This window comes from Diplotaxodon limnothrissa, linkage group LG14 (genome assembly GCF_057381915.1).
Source record: "Diplotaxodon limnothrissa isolate DT_005_m linkage group LG14, D_limnothrissa_male_GT1.1, whole genome shotgun sequence".
Classification (NCBI taxonomy): domain Eukaryota; kingdom Metazoa; phylum Chordata; class Actinopteri; order Cichliformes; family Cichlidae; genus Diplotaxodon; species Diplotaxodon limnothrissa.
In genome coordinates, this window is record NC_140609.1 from 16078764 (window position 1) to 16098111 (window position 19348).

The window sequence follows — 19348 nt, forward strand, 5'->3', positions numbered from 1 at the left end:
ATTCTTGCATACAATAATGACAACAGCACTGCACTTGCACAACAGCAAAGCTAATTAAAACAGAAAGAGACTTTGTCATTGAGACAAAGAACATCCTCAGGCTGGTCTCTGATTCAGACCAAGTGTGGCGTTCTTCATCATATAAACAGGAAGGAGGAACGTCACACAAGGCTTTGTCAGCTTTGTCAGTGCAAAAAAAAAAGAAAGAAAAAGCTCGAGACACACAGAAAATAATAAAAGTGGTGTTATCAAACAGCTGGGTAAAAAATATTTATACAACATCAAGATGTCTGGCCACCAAACCCCACACAAAGTTGTGTTTAATTCCTCTGTGGTTTCCCTTGATTCTTATTTGCCTCTTTACTACTAAATTTCTAATATCTTATAAAACACTTTGACAAACGCTGTATTGTTCCATGCTGTGTTGCAGCTCAGTGGTGATGCAAGCTCAAAACAGAAACAACGTCCTAACTCCTTTCACACTATGTGAGAGGAACGCTTTGTTAGAGTGTGTTACAATGATAGCAGTGTGACTGGCCTTGTCACAATGCTGTTGCAGTCCAAAAAAGAACTGTTGGGACATAAAACACCAGCTTTCAGAGCGGGGGCCAAAGTTGCATGCAACATATTTTTAGCCCGGCTTGGCCAAGGCCACCTTGTTTTCTTTCCACCAGCAAAGAGATCAGACAAAGTGTGCACCAGCGCCCGGGACTGGGACCATTGTGATTTTGTATGTGTTTATCTGGTGCATGTGTCTTTGTGCATTTTTTCCTTCAAGTGCAAGAAAAATAGTGCCTGTGGGTGTCAGAGACGAAAATAAAGGGCAGATTGGCGTGTGAAAATGTGTGTATTTGACCTTGTGCGTGCATGCATATTATGGTTTTGGTTTGTTGAACTGTATGAGAGACTAAGATTGCGTGTGTTGGATGAAATGAGAAAACACCACTTCCTCTTTGCTGGCTGAATGTACGTGTGAAGAGCATGGATGGTTTGTATGTGTATATCCTTTTGTGAGCGAGTGTATGTGTGTGTGTATGTACACAGCTGTCGTTTGTATTTAAAAAGCGCACCAGAGTGGCCGCTTCCTTTTCATGGGTATAAATTCATGTGAAATCAGGAAGCCCAGAATGAACAATAACCCATATGGATGTGTGTGTTTGTGTGTGTTCGTAAGTATTTTAGTCCAAATAAAGTATGTGTCAATGTCTTCACATCTATGTGTATTTGTGCTGTGTGTGTTCCAGTGTTATATTTGTGCCCGGCACTTGTCCAGGCTTAGGAGTACAATGCCTAAAGCAATTCTGTAATTATTTTAAATGATTAATTTTAAATTGACAGCCTAGATACAGCTGGTGGTTTGTACACCACAATAGATTAAAGTCAAATAATCTATATATGATTGAAGTGGAGGCTTTTAGCTTTAATTCTAGGGGTTTGGGAATTTGCATTAAGACTTTATTAATTTCTTAAGACATTTTTATACACAGACCCCCATGTTCAAGGGTTCAAAATTAATTAGACAAAGTAATATAGTTTTAAATATAGGGATTGTTTTTAATACTTGGAAGGTTAATCTTTGGCCAGTCAATGACTGTGTCCTGATGTCCTGATGTCAGGACTGTACTGCAGCCACGCTGAGTAACTTAAAAGCCACGCTTGATGGGTTAAGATCAGAAACCATTTCCTTATGTTGAGAAACTCGTGGGTTGTTTTTGCAGTATGCTTTGAGTCATCATATTACTTGTACTGTGAAGCACTGTCTGTCAGTTTTGCGGCATTTGGCTGAATCTGAGTGGAGAGTATACTTCAGAAATTATCCTATTAGCACTCGCATTATCAATAAACACTAGTGACCCAGTTCTACTGGCAGGGGCACATAACATGACTCCATCATGTTTGACAGATGATACGATGTTTTTCTTCTTTTCCATTCTTTGCTGTTTGACCTCATCTTGGTTTCATCGGTACAAAGAATGTTTCCCAGAGCTGTGCAGCCTCTTTCAGATGTTTTCTAGTAAAGTCTAATCTGGCCCTCTTGCTCTTAAGTCTAACCAGTGGTTTGCACCTTGCTGTAAACTCGCTGTATTTTCATTCACAGGGTGTCTGTTGATTACAGACGGTGGCAATGACACTACTACCTCTTTTAGGTGTGTTCTTGATTTGGTTTGCAGCTGTTTTTCTTAATAACGGAAATAATTCTGTCATCATGCACTTTAGTCATCTTCTGTGGTCTTTCTGACCTTCTTGATGTTGCTGAGCTGCTCAGTGCATTAATTCATTTTAAGAATAAACCAGATTGTTGATTTAGTCCCTTCTAAAGCTTTTTCTCTCTCTGACAGGGTTAGCTGAAAAGCTATTAAAAAATGTAACACTTTGAGTCAAGTATAGATATTATACCTGCTTTATTTTTCATAAAATAATCAGGGAACAGGCCTCACCTTGCCTTGAAACTGCTTGCCAGTCAATTGCCAATTGTCTATCTTGAGTGGTTTTCTGAATAAACACCTTTTCAACATGCTCTGTAATGACTGAACAAGGCTCTCCAAAGGCAACCTGCAACTTTACAAGCTTTTTGGTTTCACCGCAGGCCTTTGCTGTAAGATCGGTTAATCAATACATAACAACAACACTGATTTCTTCCTGCCGAGCCTACGTGAAAACTATTTTTGTCTAGTAATTTTCTGCTGTTAGTCAGCCTAGCGAAAACAGATTGTCCGTGCACTCTCCGTTCAGCTCCTTAACAGATGTGCCTCTGACAGACAGACAGATGGCTCTAACGAGAGAAATGGCTGACGGGAGGGCGGAGTCTTTATGGACTGAACAGAGAGAACACTTCAGCAGCATTATAAATCGCTTTTAATATAACTTTAGAGTATGGCAACCTGTTTAGTCAGTTCTGTCATACTGTTTCTCTCTGATTGCTGCAAGCAGATTTCTTCAAGACTAAGATTTCTATAATGCGATTTCTGGGGTTAAATGTGTTTTAAGGGTGTAGAAGACCTGAGGTAGTGATGGAGATGTGCATACGTCAAGTCAAACATGCTTCTTTGAATTCTTGTCCACAAATATCTTGCTTGTTATGGCTCTCGAGCAAAGCATCCGTATTTTCTCATATAAACATTAATCCCTCAGATGTCCTTAGGGACATTTATTGTCTTTTGCATTTTTAATTTTAAACCATCTTCACTGTGTTGAGTGGAATATAGCCAAATTTGTCAAAGAATGTTTTTTTTACTTATTTTTTTTAATTGTGGTGTCAATTCATTAAATCAGCCTAAAATGGCTAAGTTACAGAAATCCATCCACCTTAGTCCCTTTGGACAAAAATGTCCACATTGAAACCCATTATAAACGCTATTTTTCACGCCAGAAAAATTACGGTCAAAGGGATCGTCAGGTTTCCAGCTTAGGTTTCGTTTTGGACTACAGGCCTTAGAGTTGTAATTTTTTTATTTGTCCACCGGGTGGCGCCCTTGCTTCACATTTGACCTCTGCTGGAAAACAGCGGGCTGCTTGGACAGACCTGCCGGAAATGAAGCCTCATTTCCGGCGTGCAGCAGCGGCTTCGCCCGCTGATCGGGCGGGACCATTTTTTGGTCCCTAGGACCATGAGAGGGTGCATTTTTTTTTTTTTTTTTTAGTCAACAGGAAATGACGTATTTGTTGTCACGTGGTATCGGACGTGTGGGCTGGAAAAAGCAGTCCCCGGTGATCGTGCCCCGGTGATCGTCGCGACTTACCCCGGCAACATGCACTTATTTTGGCCTAGAGGAGGAGCATTTGCCGCCTGGAGACCATTTTCTGGTCCTGAAAAAAAAAAAAAAAGGCGATCGAAATGACTGTTGGTGCCAATCTTTAGTCCATCTAAAGGCCTAATTATAATAACAATCAAATATTACTTCAAATGTTTTTTTGGGAAAATATTTAGTTTTTTAGTTTTTTTTTTTGTTTTTTTTTGTAATTTAAAGGGTTAAAACAACGAAAATATAATTAAAACTTTATATGAATATTTCAGGGAGAAGTAGTTTTAAAAGACTGACCAATTTAAAGTGAAAAAAAAAATTTATATTTAATATTTTTATTGCACTTTTTGGGGAATTGTCCTTAGGCATGCATTTTTTAATGTGCTCCTGCAAAAAAAATAATGGCAGGTCAAAATGAATTTTGGTGCCAATCTTTGACCCATCTAAAGGCCTAATTATAATAACAATCAAATATTACTTCAAATGTTATTTTTTTTAAATATTGAGTTTTTTTGTTTTTGGGGGCTAAAAAAAACAGGGCGCTCATGAAGTAAAACTGGGATTTAAAGGGTTAAAACAACGAAAATATAATTAAAACTTTATATGAATATTTCAGGGAGAAGTAGTTTTAAAAGACTGACCAATTTAAAGTGGAAAAAAATATTAATATATAATATTTTTATTGCACTTTTTGGGGAATGGACATTTATGTCCATTAGGGACCAAGGTGGATGTCTTTTTTAGGGATTTCCAAAGGTTAAGGGTGTAGAAGACCTGAGGTAGTGATGGAGATGTGCATACGTCAAGTCAAACATGCTTCTTTGAATTCTTGTCCACAAATATCTTGCTTGTTATGGCTCTCGAGCAAAGCATCCGTATTTTCTCATATAAACATTAATCAGCATAAGCAAAAAAGAAAGAAGCGAGACAGAAAGCAGCTTAATTTCCTTCTTTTTTCTGGTGAAATGGCCTCTTTGTTGTGACACACAGCAAAACCTCAGTGACTTTTGCCGCCAGACAGGCAGACAGTGTACTGTTTGACTAATAAAAGGCAGATTGGTTTTGTGTGCATGTGTGTTTGTGTGTTCAATTTATCTGGTGTTAAACAGACTGGTGGTCCTGGTGTCTTGTAATGTTGTCCACATTGTGTGAGTCAGGATTCTCCCTATTAGACTCCTCTGAACTGTGACAACAGCTTGGACGCTCTCCTAAACGTTTGTTTACTTCAGCACTCGGGAACTGAATGTCTGACATCGGTAAACTGATGCACTCATTTCAGCATACAAAATTAAAACAATGCATTGTACAAATTACACCGCTAGTCATCTGCTGCTGACAATGCGTCTAGGATGGTGTTTATTTTATAGGACTGGTATTAATCTTTCTTCCACGTAATTCAGCTGCACCGTGTTCATGTAAATGCTTGACCACGTCAAAATGATCTTAAGATGCCAGGCTGCTCAGGGTGCTGTGCAGTGCAAGCATTTGAAAGGAGACAAATGGGGCATTTTTGGAAAATAAACGGTGGAATAAATAAAAATCTGCTTAAAAAACCCCAAAAAACTGAATGACTACACAAACTGGCTTAGTAACATATTCTTTATTGCTGTGTATCAGTATTTAAAGATTTATTGTTCATACTGATAAAGACTTACCTTTGTGGCCAGCTGCTTAGTGAAGTCTTCCTTCATCATATTAAGGGCTCTGCCATGAGATTCTAGCATAACATCCCTGCAAACACGCACAGTTCACTCATTAAAAATATCCTGCCTTGCAATAAAAACAATCTACTGCACATGTGATACAATTTTTCTCCCTTTTATGTAAATAGGGCAACATTAAACAAGCATCCACTGTGGGGGAGACAACATATCATCAGTTCAACTGCAGCCCTAGGACAAGATAACTCCTTTCCTTACTCGATACAGCAGAAATAGCAGCCATCTGTTTGTAAAACCAGACTGTAGTGACAAAAATTTGACCAACTGTCTGAGACCAAATAATGCACTCACAGTCCCTGGCTGCTTTTGACTTTAACAAAGACTCCCCTGCCCACTGCGTAAATGAAAAAACAAAATACACACATAAACCACCTACAGCCCACATACCACAGACATGCTAAAGACATAAAAGCTCAAAAATTGTCTGTGTGAAGTCTAAGAAAGAAAGACAGTGTGGGAGATAAAGCGGAGTCAGCTAGAAAGGGTAAACCTCATTGATTTGTTGATCTTGTGTCCAAATATTATATGTCACTTCAGCAGCTGGTCTGCCTGATAAGATGTGAAGGAGCATAAATTCAAGGCCACAGTGAGACAAGCTGAGCTTTTTTTCCCTTCTTTTTTTTTCTTGCAAATGTTTATACAGAGTAATTTGTAGAAAAGGCTCACTGAGGGAACCCGGAGCAACATTAAGGCTTAGAAACTAATACCAAACAAAAAGCAGAGATCCTGTAGACACATATGAATATTGAATTGTCATTAACTGGCTGTGTGCAGGAAGGTGAGGACCCAAATGCAAAACTCACAGGAGCGGGACGTGAACTCAAAAACACAGCTTTATTGCTGGGAAAAAAGGCAAAACGGTACAAATCTAAACAGGGAAAATACATAACTAATCACACGGGGAGGCACACAAGGAGACGCGACAAAGGACTGAGGGAGACGCGGACATAAACACACAGAAAGATAACGAGGGACGTGGGAGCACACAAGGAACGCAGCTGACACGAATAATCATAACTAGACGGGGCAGGACCAAACACAACACGACCTACACTGATTATCGAGACTATCAAAGTAAAACAGGAAGTACACTGAGACGCAGGCTGGAGGGGGAGAGAGAACACGGAGGAGCAGAAGGGAGAGCACAGACATGACGGGCTGGGGAAACATAGAATAAAACAGGAAGGGAAACGAGGCACAAGAACTCACAGATACACAGAGGGCGACGTGAGGGGAAATCTAATAAACCATGCTGACCAGAATAACCTAGGAACCATAGGATACAAGAGAACTCAAAAATAACACAGAACGATCAAAAATGCACGAAAATTCAAAACACTGGTCAAAATGGCATAAAACATAAATCATATCAATAACATCAAGCATGCTGTCGCACATTCACATACACTCAAACACACACACACACACACACACACACACACACACACACACACACACAAAGTGGCATGAGAACTCATGCATGTGTAACAGAGATTAACAAAGTGTCTCATGCATGTAAGAGGCATCATCGGGCAAGGAACAGTCTTGTACGATGGGTGTGCGTAGAAGCACGCACACAGATGACTCTGTGCATATCTGATTGTGGAGTAGACGAACTACAGTATAATAATAAAGAGCAACAGCTATATTCCATCTCTTCCTGCTCGGGCCAGACACAATATTATTCACTCCACTGGGTCTGGCTAATCGCATCAGCCTACTCACCCCCCCCCCCCCCCCCCCCCCCCCCCACACACACACACACACACAATGAAGCATAAAAATAGATGCAGACTCTTGGGTGCGTGTAGGAGATTTCATTCTGCTGTGATGGGCCATCGGAGTGTAATCGCCAAACAGCACAACTGAATTCTGTAAATCAATAAATCCTGTTCAGTTCCTTCTAATGATTTCTCCTTATTGAACTGAACTGTGTAAAGTCACAAATGTTAAGAATAAGATATTTGTAATCCACATACAACACCCACTGAGGCACTTTAATTCCTAAGAAGAACCCAGAGCTCAACAGCCTCTTGGTTTGGGTCAATAATTACATAAATGTAATCATATAAATCTTTGATCAGTAGAAAGCCTTTGTTGTCGAAACAATGGTGAGAGCTAATTACAGTCAGGTCCATTATTTGTTGGACAAAAACAGAGTTTTGCTGTTTTGCCTCTGTACACCACCACAGTGGATATTAAACCAAAAAATAAGGACTGTGGCTGAAGTGCGGTTTACAAAAATGCTGAGTGTTTAGGAATTACAGTCATCTTTTATACACTGTCAAAGGGTCAAAGGTAACTGGACATCTGACACAGTTTCATGGCCGTGGTATTTCATGACGAATGATGCAGATAAAATATCTTTAGATAATTCAAAGTGTTGAATCAGTATTTTAGAGCATCTCACCGAGACCCAAAGAGATGTCAGTGCAAGTGAGGCTATCATTAGGCTGAAAAAACTAAATAAACCTGTCAGACAGAAACTTTAGGAAAAAACAACAATCAGGTTCATTTTTTAAAAAGAATGAATTCTCTGTGAAGCTCAGCATCACCAAAAGGCCTAAAAGACCAGAAGACTAAAGTGGATGATGACAAAATTATTTCCATGAGTAAGAAAAACAACTTCACAACTTCTAGCAAAGTCAATACGGTGCACGAGGAGGCAGGAATGTCACTGTCAGAGTTTACAGGAAAGAGAAATTTACAAGGTGCAAACCACTGATTACACTCAATTACAAAAAGGTCAGATTAGACTTTACCAAACATCTAAAAGAGCCTGAATCGGGTCACCAGTGTTTATTGATGATATGAGTGCTGATAGAAAGAGCAGAAGGAAGTGTGAAGTGTACAGGGCTGTACTCTCTGCTCAGGTTCAGCCAAATGCTGCAAAACTGACTGGGCAGGACTTCACAGTATGAATGAATAATGACTCAAATCATGCTGCAAAAGCAACCCAAGAGTTTCTCAAGGCAAAGACATGCCAATGGCCAAGTCAGTCACCTGATCTCCCCTCAGTAGAGCAGCTTTTCAATTATTAAGTACAAAACTGAATTACGAGAGCAGCTGAAGGTTGTTGCTGTAAAAGTCTAAAAGAGCATCTCAAGGTAGGAAACACAGCATTCGGTGATGAAAATTGGTCCTAGACTTCAATTATCTTTAAGCCTCCACATGAAAAATGAAAGGACTGCTAAAGGTCAGCATTCAGTCACATCATAATTGAACAGAGAGAAAAACTATGTGTTTGTCCAATAAATTAGGAAACCAAGTGCAGATTAAGTTATATTTCTAGCAAATGATCCATCAGTTGGTCGTTTCAGCGTCGCTGCAGCGCTCTGGGCAGCAGTGACTAGGCAGTCATATTTCAAACAGCTTAAATACTGTTAATCTAATCAAAGCATATTCCTGGTGTCAGTTTAAATGTTCGCTGACTGATAACTGACTGAGAAGCAAGGATTGGTGTCATTTGTCCATGCTGCTTGCATTCAACTGCTTAGAGAAGTACATTTCATTGCACACTCAGTATATTGAGAAAAGGACTTTTTCTTGCCTGTTCTGAGTATGTGTGTTTTCTAAAGCACAGAGCCTGCAGATGTTTTTCAGTTCAGCTGGTGAAGACGAAGAACCCTCCAAGTTAGGATCTGACAGTTTCATGAAGCTGAAGACTTAATATGTGAGAAACTGCTGATGCATACAATATTTGTGTATGCCTTTATGTGAGTGTTTTCAACAGCGTGTGCATGTGTTTCACAGTCAGATATAATTCCCCTCTGATTATCAAATAAGTAGACCCCCGCAGCTATGCAGTGTATCAGACCTTTTAAATTTGCAGTGAGTGCGTGTGTGTGTGTGTGTTGGCATGTGTGACCCCCTGGGAAGCGTGAGCGTGCAAGTTCAGCCCTCAGAAGGAGGTCTCGGGGGATTACAGGGAGGAATGATGGGAAAATCCGGGAACACTCTCTCGTTCACTCACACGCCAGGCTGCTTTTAAGGACAGGCAAATGTGTTTTTGTGCAGAGTGTGTGTGTGTGTGTGTGTGTGTGTGTGTGTGTGTGTGTGTGTGTGTGTGTGCGCGCGTGTGTGTGTGTGTGAGTGGCTGTGTGCAGCGGGTGCTGCCTCATCAAAAGGCACACTCTATTTGCCTACTTCTGCTGATAAAATCTGTGTGCACACACACAGACAAAGAAATTAAACTGTCCGCACATCACAAAGGCAATTTCCACTTTTTTTCCCCTTTTTTTTGCGTGTTTGTGAATAAACAAAGCGGATCAACAGCTAACACAAATCTCTGCTGACATAATACATCCTCAGGGACACCACTCTCCACCTGGAAAGATGATGAAGATTTCAAAGGCGAGAATCTTCCCACACTCACACACACTTTCAAAGCTTTCGAGCTTTCAAAGCACAAATGGGCTGCCTTGTAAAGAAAAAATTGACATAAATTTACAGCAATAGCAATTTATGAACTGTTAATAAAAAAAAAGGAGGGAGAGCCATAATAAAAGTCAAGAACCAGACAAGGATGATATAATACTTTCCACCCAAGAAAACAGTGAGAAGATCAAGAGTACACCAAGAGACGAGCTTAAAAAAAAACGACAGCGAGAGAGAAGGGTAAACATAGATGAAGGCGATATCTTAGATGTGTGGTTGAAATAAATCTCCTCTATTCTTTTATTAGCCTATATAAGAAAAGCCAGAGGCATTAAAACTGCTTCTCTGTGGGGCTAGAACGAGTTTGCTCTCGAGTTCATATTTGTCACGAAAACTCTGCAGCTTGAAACCACTGGAAACAAGCCCTCACCCATTTTTGGATGAGGAAGCACACGGATACTCCTGACCTCTCTTGACTTTTAAATCTTTCACTCTGAACCCGCTTTCTGCCACTTTTTCTTTCCGCTCCGTCTCTCTGTTTTAAACTTTGTGTCAGTTAGACTGAATCAAAGGCACGCTGTCAAGTTTCGTGTGTGTGTGAGTGTATGAGTGAGTGTGTAGATTGTGTGCGGCCCCTGTGACCCATGCTGTGTGCATGCGAAAGCCAGACAGTGTGTGAAGTAACCACCGAAACCACAGTCACAGTCTCCATCCCTCCTCCCTGAAACACTCCTAGCCTTCTACCTCCCTCTCTCTTTCACTCTCCTTTCCTACTTTCTATCCTCACTTTCTCCATAATTTGTTCTCCTTTTTCCTGCCTCCTTCTGCTCTCTTCACCGTCCCTCTGTACTGACCTTCTTGTCCATCCCTGCAATTTCACCACTCCCTCAATCTTACTCTGGCCTGGGGAAAATTTTGCCTGCCAGCTGTTAAGATTGCCCTTTCACTGTCACTTCACAACTGCTTTTCATCGGCAGCTATTTAAAGAGCTGCCGTTCCGAGTTAACGTAGAGATGATGGGGTGAATTATCCTTGCTGCTGCGACTGAGTAGTAGCAGTAATTTGGCTGTCTTTATTACACAGCTGCCACTTTTACTTTCAATCTTGTTTTTTAGTCCTTTTTCACATATGCTCACTAAATGGCTTTGCATATACCATAAAGCATAAATAAAGTACCTATAGTTCCTCTACTGTACTACTACATGTAGTGTAGGCTGCTCTGAGCGGTCAGTAAGAATAGAAAAGTGATATATATTAAAGATGATTTGAATCCTTACAAGCAGACCAAGGATTATTACATAGTAAACTAGTAAACTAGCAAGCACAGCCTGTGGCTCATGTGGTACAGCAGGCTATCTATCAATCAGATGGTCAATCTCTCCTTGGGCCAGAGTGAACCTCAAGTTACTTTCAAGGCATCCATGTGAATGTTAGATAAAATAAATGAGTTGGATAGATGGATACACGTGTGTTTGGGTGAATGATACTTGCTCTAAAGAGGACGCTGAGCACAGAACTACGACGAGTGTTTCTGCTCAAATCAGGCAATAAAAGTGCTGGAAGGGGATAATGTGCAGCACATACTGTAGAGAGGAATGTGTGCCTGTGGGTGTGCGTCAACAGGGGATAAAGCTGGACCCAGGTAGCGCTCTAAGTGGAAGCACAGAAGGAGTGGTGATAAGACAGATGCTGCAGATGTGTAGCAAAAGTCTGTAATGTGAAAAGGGTGAGAAAGACCAGAGAACTGCGAGTCCTTTCATGGGTCGCTGGAGGTCGGTGGAGGTGGTTAAGTTGTCTGCAGCAAGAAAAAAATAAAGGGCTTTTGTTTCACGACATTTCACCAGCAGCCACAGAGAGGGTGAATCTGTGTCTGTGTGAGTCATGAAACTTTACAGGTGTGAAGATGAAAAATGCGACAGTATACCATCCGAGCTATGGGGCCCCATGTCTCCTTCCCACGCCCCTGTCCCACAATTGTCTTAATTTTTTGTGTATCTGTAACTCCTAAAATTGGTTGCTTTTTCTCCACATGTGTCTCTGTTACAAACTCTGATAAGATTAAATTACTGCTGTTTGTTTCACTGGCAGCACTTTTATAGATCAAAGTTAGCACCTATGCTGCAAAATGATGAACTACAGAATAGAACAGAATAGAACAGAAGTCACAGTCATCACCTTTCTTTCTTCAGCTCTCTTGTTTCCTGCTCTGTATTCTCCAGAGCTCTCCTTAGTTGTGTCACTTCCTCTGCAGCTGCAAAGTACTTCCGGTTCATCTGCTCCTCTCTCTGACTGCAAGACAACAGCTGCTTCTGCATTGCATCACATCTCTGTTGGCATGACAACCACCTCTCATGTTTCTCCTCCAGCTCCACTTGTAACCTATGAAAAAGACACATAAGATGAGCGTGCACACATGGCAAGGTTTGCTTTTCAACTCTGTACTGACAGGTCAACCGGTCTGTGTAAGCACCAAGGACAGTCTGTTAGATAAGAGAGAAGCCGTTCATTCTCCAACCTTATCAGACTTCCAAAAGTCAGGAATCCAGCAGGTGAAAAAAAACTGGGACTTTTAAAGTTCATTGGGCCTCATTTACTAACAGTGTGTATACACAAATCTACGATTTATCAATATTTTTGGCTATGAATTTGTTCGTACTTTAGGAACAAATTTATAAGTTACCTTTTTGTGCGTACGAACAAATACCAGCGGCTGGAATTTAAACACAAGTCTAAGCCTACTACTACTACTGCTACTAATAACAACAATAATCAATCTGATTATTATTATTGCCTTTTGGACAGTATATACAGCTGTCTAAAACACTGTGTTCATGACTACAAAAGCAGGCATGTAAAGGAAATAAATACTACAGCTGAGGGAAAGCATAGCCACGCTATGGAGGAAGCTCATTTGCGCCACTTGTATCCACGATCCCATTCTTTTGGCTCGTGACCAAGGGTGCAGGTGGGGACGTAGATCGATGAGCTTCACACTCAGCTCTGTCTTCAACTCAAGAGACTGGTGCAACGCCCACATAACTGCAAACGTACATATTCCATTACCTCTTATCATATCTTAAATGTTATTATCTTCCATTAAAAAGGACTTCAATCATTGCCAGATGTCATCACTCCGAGTCTAATTTCTTGGCACTGTGCTATGGGTGCTGGAGAGTCAGGTTTTTTTTTTTCAATTTCATATGAGGAGTTTCTATTCGGGGCTGACAGATCACGTCTTCCTTGTCCTTTGTGCAGGGTAAGAACGTTTCCATGCACCAATTAGAAAATGATGTTTCCTCCTTTATTAGTTTTAATCTTTTAACTTTATGCACATTGCATCAAGCAAAAATTCAATTATATGCAACATTCTCTGACTGGGGGAAATTTGTTTACCATTTAAACCTATTTTCTGCATTCTCCAGCATATAAAATAAAATACTTTTTTGTGTTTACACTCGCTCTTTCAAATAGATGCAAGTAAAACACAGAAAAAATAAATAAAATCAAAGATTCAACAGCACTAAGTCCTGTCACTGTTAAATCCATCTTCACCTGTTAAGCAGGAGCGGTCATGTCAGTGGGGAGATCCGGGTGTCTCTCTGTGAATTTCACATTCCCGTAGCAGCGTGCTCGGTGCTCGCTCAGATTTGAAGTTAAATCTTTTGCTTCCCGCAGACAGTTAAAAAGCAGACACTAATGTTTTTGTCACCTTTCACAGAATCAAACTCAAAGTAATGTCAGTACTTTCAAGCTTTAAGCACTGCATGGTCGTACTCTCCCCCACACTCCAGATTATCCATTGTTGTTCTACACACGTCTGTTGTTGTCACGGACGTCGCACGCTCGTACGTCATTGTCATGAGACACTCTCACAAACAAAATCACGGTTTAGCAACGCAGTAACACAGCTTGCTTACGGGAGAGTAACAGTAATCCAATTACTTTTTTGCAATAGTAATCCATTGCTTTACTGGTTACTTGAAAAAAGTAATCAGATTACCGTATCCATCTCTGGTCCAGAGTACCAAATTTACTTGACTGTTCATTCATGAAAAAACACAGGAGAAAAATAATGAACGGGCAGGTGCACTATCTACGTTGGTCACAGATCTCGATGCTTTATTAGGAGGCAGACAAGCAGGATCAAGTGTTTTTGAGAAAACAGAGAATGAGATGGGCTGACAAAGAAAAACAGAGCTCTAAAGTGGTGTCAAACACAGAAAGATATGGATTCTCTTGTCTGTTCTCGCTTTTATCTGCTTTAAAGGAACATATTAAAGGAAATTGCAGGGACATTCAAATAAACCTATTTCAAACTACGTGAAGCAAGCGTAACTGGACAGATTCACAGATTGAAGTTCAATTTCGAAATCAGTACCTGCAGCGTTAGAAAGCAGGCACTCATTGGTTTCCCTGCAGAAGCCAAAGTGTTTTGACCAGATAAACATTGTCTTTTGGTACCTATGGTCTCCATTTTTGGGGCAGTTTAGTAAATTGCTGTCTCCTGTTACATTTTCAGGTATGGGGGGATGTTTCTTCAATCTCTCATCCTTCTAAAATAGCTTCCACCTCCCCTAGCGGAGCGCCGCTTTATGTTGAGCCGTATAGGAGCCAGAGGGTTAGATCAGAGGCTTCAGTGTGGGAGGGGAAATAAATCGACGGTGTAATTGAACGCATCAGGCTGCCAGCATCTTAGAACGGGAATACCAGCAAATACCATGTGAAAAAATACACACCCTACATTTATCGCCTGCATGGAAAGATGAGAGGCCTTGTGGGTATACACATGTGGGTTGTGTGAGTGTGACACACATGTGTGTTAGTGTGACGGACTACTGCTTTACCTCGGCATAGCTACAGTACAGTATGTCTACGGATGTGCGTGTGTGTGTGTGTGAAACGTGATTCCCCGGCAACTAAGAAGTGCTTCCATCTGTCGTGCCAGCCTCACACGAGCTTTGGCTGTGTCGCCGGCACTTTATGGAGCCTAAGATCTCCACAAATGATCCAAGGGCCAACAGTTATTCCTCTTTGGGAGGAAGGAGATGGAGCACAGGAAGAGAATAATTGGAGAAGAATGAGTGGGATGAGAGTTGTGGTTGTGGGAAAGTTGGAGCGTGGAGAAACAGAAAGAGGAGCAAACCTGAGGAGCTTTCCTCTGTGTTCCTTTTCAGAGTCTTCTAGCTGGGACAGCTGCTCCTCACTCCGTCTCTTCTGCTCTCTGGAGACGAAAAGCACATGGCACAGGTGATCATTTCCACCATTTGTTGAGTAAATACATTTATGACCAATTTATGAGCATAGATCTAATATAGCAAGCATTAACTCCCATACCCACAGTTCACATTCAGCCAGAAGGAAATCCATATTCCCTGGGTATGTTTTTTTACAATCTCGAGTGTCACTGTAGAGTACTTGAGCAAGATGCCAAATCAATACAGCTGCTATTCTGCGCACTCCTTGACTTGAATCTCCATGTGGAAGAAGCCAAGCTTAACAATGAATCCTCCCTCTGGGATCAGCAAAAGTTCAAGCATATTGTAACTCTTCGAGCTCAAAAAAGTGCTGCTGTCTGTCAGTTTGCAACTAAATTGAGTTGCTATGTTGTGATTTTAATGTAAAAAAAAAATTTAGATGGTGTTTTTTAGATCACCTCTTGTTCTATGGGCAGCTGCTGCCTCTTCTCGAGAAAGTAAATTGGCTTTAATTCTAATAGTGCGTGCCATGACAGTGTGTGATACTCCTACCTTCCATGCATACACATACACAGACACACACACACACATACTTTACCCTACCCCCCTAACCCTGCCGGCTTCTCAGTCTAATCCCCTCTCTGGCGGCATGATCAGTTAATGTGTTTGGGTGTATGCGTGCGTGCCAGTATGTTTTCGGCCGTCTAGCCCTGTGACCTTGCAAACACACGCAACGAGGATATAGACTGAGAAGGCCTGCATGTCTGAGCTCAGAGGGAGGCGGCCTGTTTTCACTTCCAGTGAGACAGATTTTGTTTTTTTCCCCTGACAAACACTTTGGAATTATTTGTACATTTCAACAAAAGTGGATTCACAGCCGGAGCAGCTCCTCACTCTATAAGTTCTGTAATCTGCATTTCATGAGTGATTTGATTGCTTTTTAGTAACAGTTCAAGCTCTAAAAGCAACATGAAATATGTCTAAATGCTTCGCACAGACACCTGAATGAGAATGTGCAGGCCTAAACCAACTGTAATTTCAGCAAAGTTTTAAAAGTGTGGCTTTAGCCTGACCTTTCTGATTATTTGTCAAGCCAATGCTTGGGGACTAACAGCTCTGACCCTGCAAAAATGGCAGCTTTCCCCCTGAGATGTACGTCTAAAACTATATAAAAAAAAAGAAAAGAAAAGAAAAGGCAACACAGTAACGGCAGCTAATGCCAGACAAGCACATTAAATCCATGGCGGAGAGATGAGTTCAGGGTGACACGTAAGGTGTGAATGTGATAGCAGCCAGTGAAAGTATGCGAATGTTAGTCACAGACAGAAGCACAAATACAGACACATAATGAGAGTAACACTCGCAGCTGTCTGGCTCCAGTTATCAGCCTCCCGCTCTTTGTACCTTCTATCACACTCACACATCTCCATCCCATTCTCTCTCTCGCTTGCTCTTTTTTTTTCTTAACCTTCTTTTCTTCCCGGGCATCTACCGATGATTTGGAACAGACCTCCTGCATTCTTTCTATTCAGCTACAGCATAATACAATTCATACTTTACAAACTACTATGCCTTGACCCTCTCACTCTCCCTCCCTTTGTGTTTTCAAGGTCAGAGATGACATGATATCTATCTCACAATATCTTACTCTCAACTGCTGTTTCCGTTCTTTCTATTCTTTATCTCCCGGTCTCCTGTTCCTGACTCTTTTTCCTCTGAGGTGAAAAGGGCCTTTGAGGGAGAGAAGGATGACTGAGAGAGAGAGAGAGAGTAAAATGGTGGTCGGTGGTGTTTTCTTTGTGACTTTGCAGGCTTCAAAGTGCAGTCAAGTCCACAGTGCTCCGTGAGAGCGCTGGAGGACTTTGGGCACATTTGTGGCTACAGGCATGTGGTGCACACAGTTTGCACATGGAAACAAAGTGAGAGTCAGAAGAATCTATTATCACATATTATCAGTAGATGTGTCAGAAGCAGGTTACGATCACAACATGAGGATTCCAGGAAAGTTCCTCCAGGGGAGGGGAGATGGGTTCAGAATAAAAACAACAAAATCCCTCAATAGTTTTTCCCACTGAGTGGACCGAGTTATGTCACTATCGGTAAACCCTGCACGAACTTGAAACGAGGTGAAAAAGCTTCCTGGTTGTGCAAGATTTAATCAAAGTAACCACAGCAGATGTGGCATGCGCAATCACAGCCTGACAGCACGTAGCATTCAGATCAGAGCCGTCACATGTTTGCAGGCTTCAGCTGGATGACTGATGGAATCACATTAATCTTCGCCCGTCCTTCGTGGCCACATTTCGTTCCCCTGCGTAATTAGATGTGTCACACAGTTCAGGAATGCCTCGTAAAAGTGAAGCAGACCAGGAAAATATTCGAGTGACCAAAACTGCGCACGGTTTGCTGCCGATCGGGCATGAAGCAGGACAGGTGGCAGTCAGTGGAGGATGTGGTGAATCGCAACACCAAAACTGAAATGCTGACTCAGAGTGGTGTTGTTCTTGGCAACCGGTCACAGGAAAGCAGACACTTGCAACATTAGGGAAATGCATTTATTTTTGTGGTGTGTGCTTACAAAAGAGTGAGATTTCTTTTGAATTTGAAAAGGGAAGAGGAAAGAAAAAAAAGTCTTCTTTCTCAAAGGGCTGTGGCTGATTTTTATCTAGCATGTGATAAACAGCAGAGTGTGGTGAGGGTGGGAAAAAAAGACAGAAAAAAATCTGTTTCTGTGTCAGAGAACTCGTGGGAAACGGGGCATCCTGAGAGCAGTCGCTATACTACTGCCAATAACCACACAGACATATGACATAATGCACACACACTGGCTTTAATGCACACATGCGGGCACACACATACACAGGGCAGCCAGCGTGCATCATCCTTATGAAAACAAGCTGTTTCACATCAATCACATCAATCCTTTGCTCTTTCTCTCTTGACCTTCACTCATTTCACCAACCACTCTTTCATCTTTCCTCTCGTGCTCCATGCGTCCTATCCCATCTTTCATCTAACCCTCTCTTCCAACTAATCCATCCTTTTAACCGGGCCTGCGTCTGCGTTGGATGAGCCATGTGTTCGTCCTCTGATGAAAGGACGAGCTCGGTGTCTCCTGCCAATCAGAAAGCAGCAGGACTCTTCCCAACACCTCTTCTAAACGACTCATCCTGAGATATAGGCGGAGGTTTGTGAAGCTCTCTGTGATGCACTGACAAATGCTGACAGATGATACATAGCCAGTAGCGTGAGTCATAAATCAGATTAATAAAAGTTAATCCACACAAGGAGCAGAGTTTGCATGCACAGTGTATTATAAATTAGCGTTATTTTTGGATGAAAGGAAGGTGATAAAAGTATCCTAAAAGTCTGTAAGTCACTTTGTTTGCAAATGAGAGAACAAGCTGCCCTTGGCTGGTCAGAATGCACAGCAAGATCAAAAAAACATTCCACAGCTGTGGACTGTCCTCAGATATGTGTGTTTCCAAAGCAACCAGATAGTGCCACAGAAGCAAAACAGGTGTGGATGTCTGATTGAGGTGTGCGTCAAAGGTTGGGGAGTTGTCATGGCGATGGCTTTTACACACAGATTATTATTTTTTTGCTCTTAAATATCAAGAGTGAATCGAGGGTCCAACATGCTCTGGAGATGTGAAGATACAAGTTGAGACTAAAAGGATTCAGGATGCACAGAGACGCCCATAAACTCCCACAAAACAGCGTCTGTGGGCATTTTAGTCAGCGTCAAGCGGACAGTGAAAGGAGGGTCGACTCAGACGTCCCATCTGGACCTCAGTCTTGACCTCGGCTGACTGTCTGCCACACACGAAACAGATTAATCACTCCCTTGTGCTCATTGTTATTTCTAACCAGCGACATTCGTTCAAGTAGAGCACAAATCTGTGGCACACCCATGCAGTGTTTAACAACTTGTTTAGAACATGCAAACCACACAGCAGTTAAAATCAGCTGTTATATTTATGCATCGGGATTTAAATTAATAAAACTGAAAAATATTCTCTATTGCACTTTCTTATAATACTTACTTAATAACAAAATCGGCAGCATTAGTAATAATAACATTATTTATGAATGAATATAACTTGTTTGGTTTTGTTTTTTAACACTGGCACTTTTTTAAGCAAAGCAAGATGAATTTTTATCAAGACTAACACAATTATTCCTGAATTAACTGACGTAACGTTTACTCAATATTACACTTAAGGCACTTTGTACTTTTATTCGAGAAGCACTTCATTTGATTTCCAGGTAAAAAAAAAAAGAAGATTAAAGCAAGAAATATGATACCAAG

The 19348-nt window shown here is 41.3% G+C and overlaps 1 protein-coding gene across 1 annotated transcript in view; it reads right to left on the reverse strand.

Moving 5' to 3' along the window:
• The window catches only part of lekr1 (Leucine-, glutamate- and lysine-rich protein 1), a 104638-nt gene that overhangs the window by 12433 nt on the left and 72857 nt on the right, over positions 1 to 19348 (reverse strand). Inside the window, exons 7-9 of the mRNA XM_085370095.1 lie at positions 14985 to 15062; positions 12017 to 12220; positions 5399 to 5474 (exon numbers count right to left, since the gene is read on the reverse strand). Of these exons, the coding sequence (XP_085226221.1) occupies positions 5399 to 5474; positions 12017 to 12220; positions 14985 to 15062 (358 nt within the window). The remainder of the gene's footprint in view (positions 1 to 5398; positions 5475 to 12016; positions 12221 to 14984; positions 15063 to 19348) is intronic.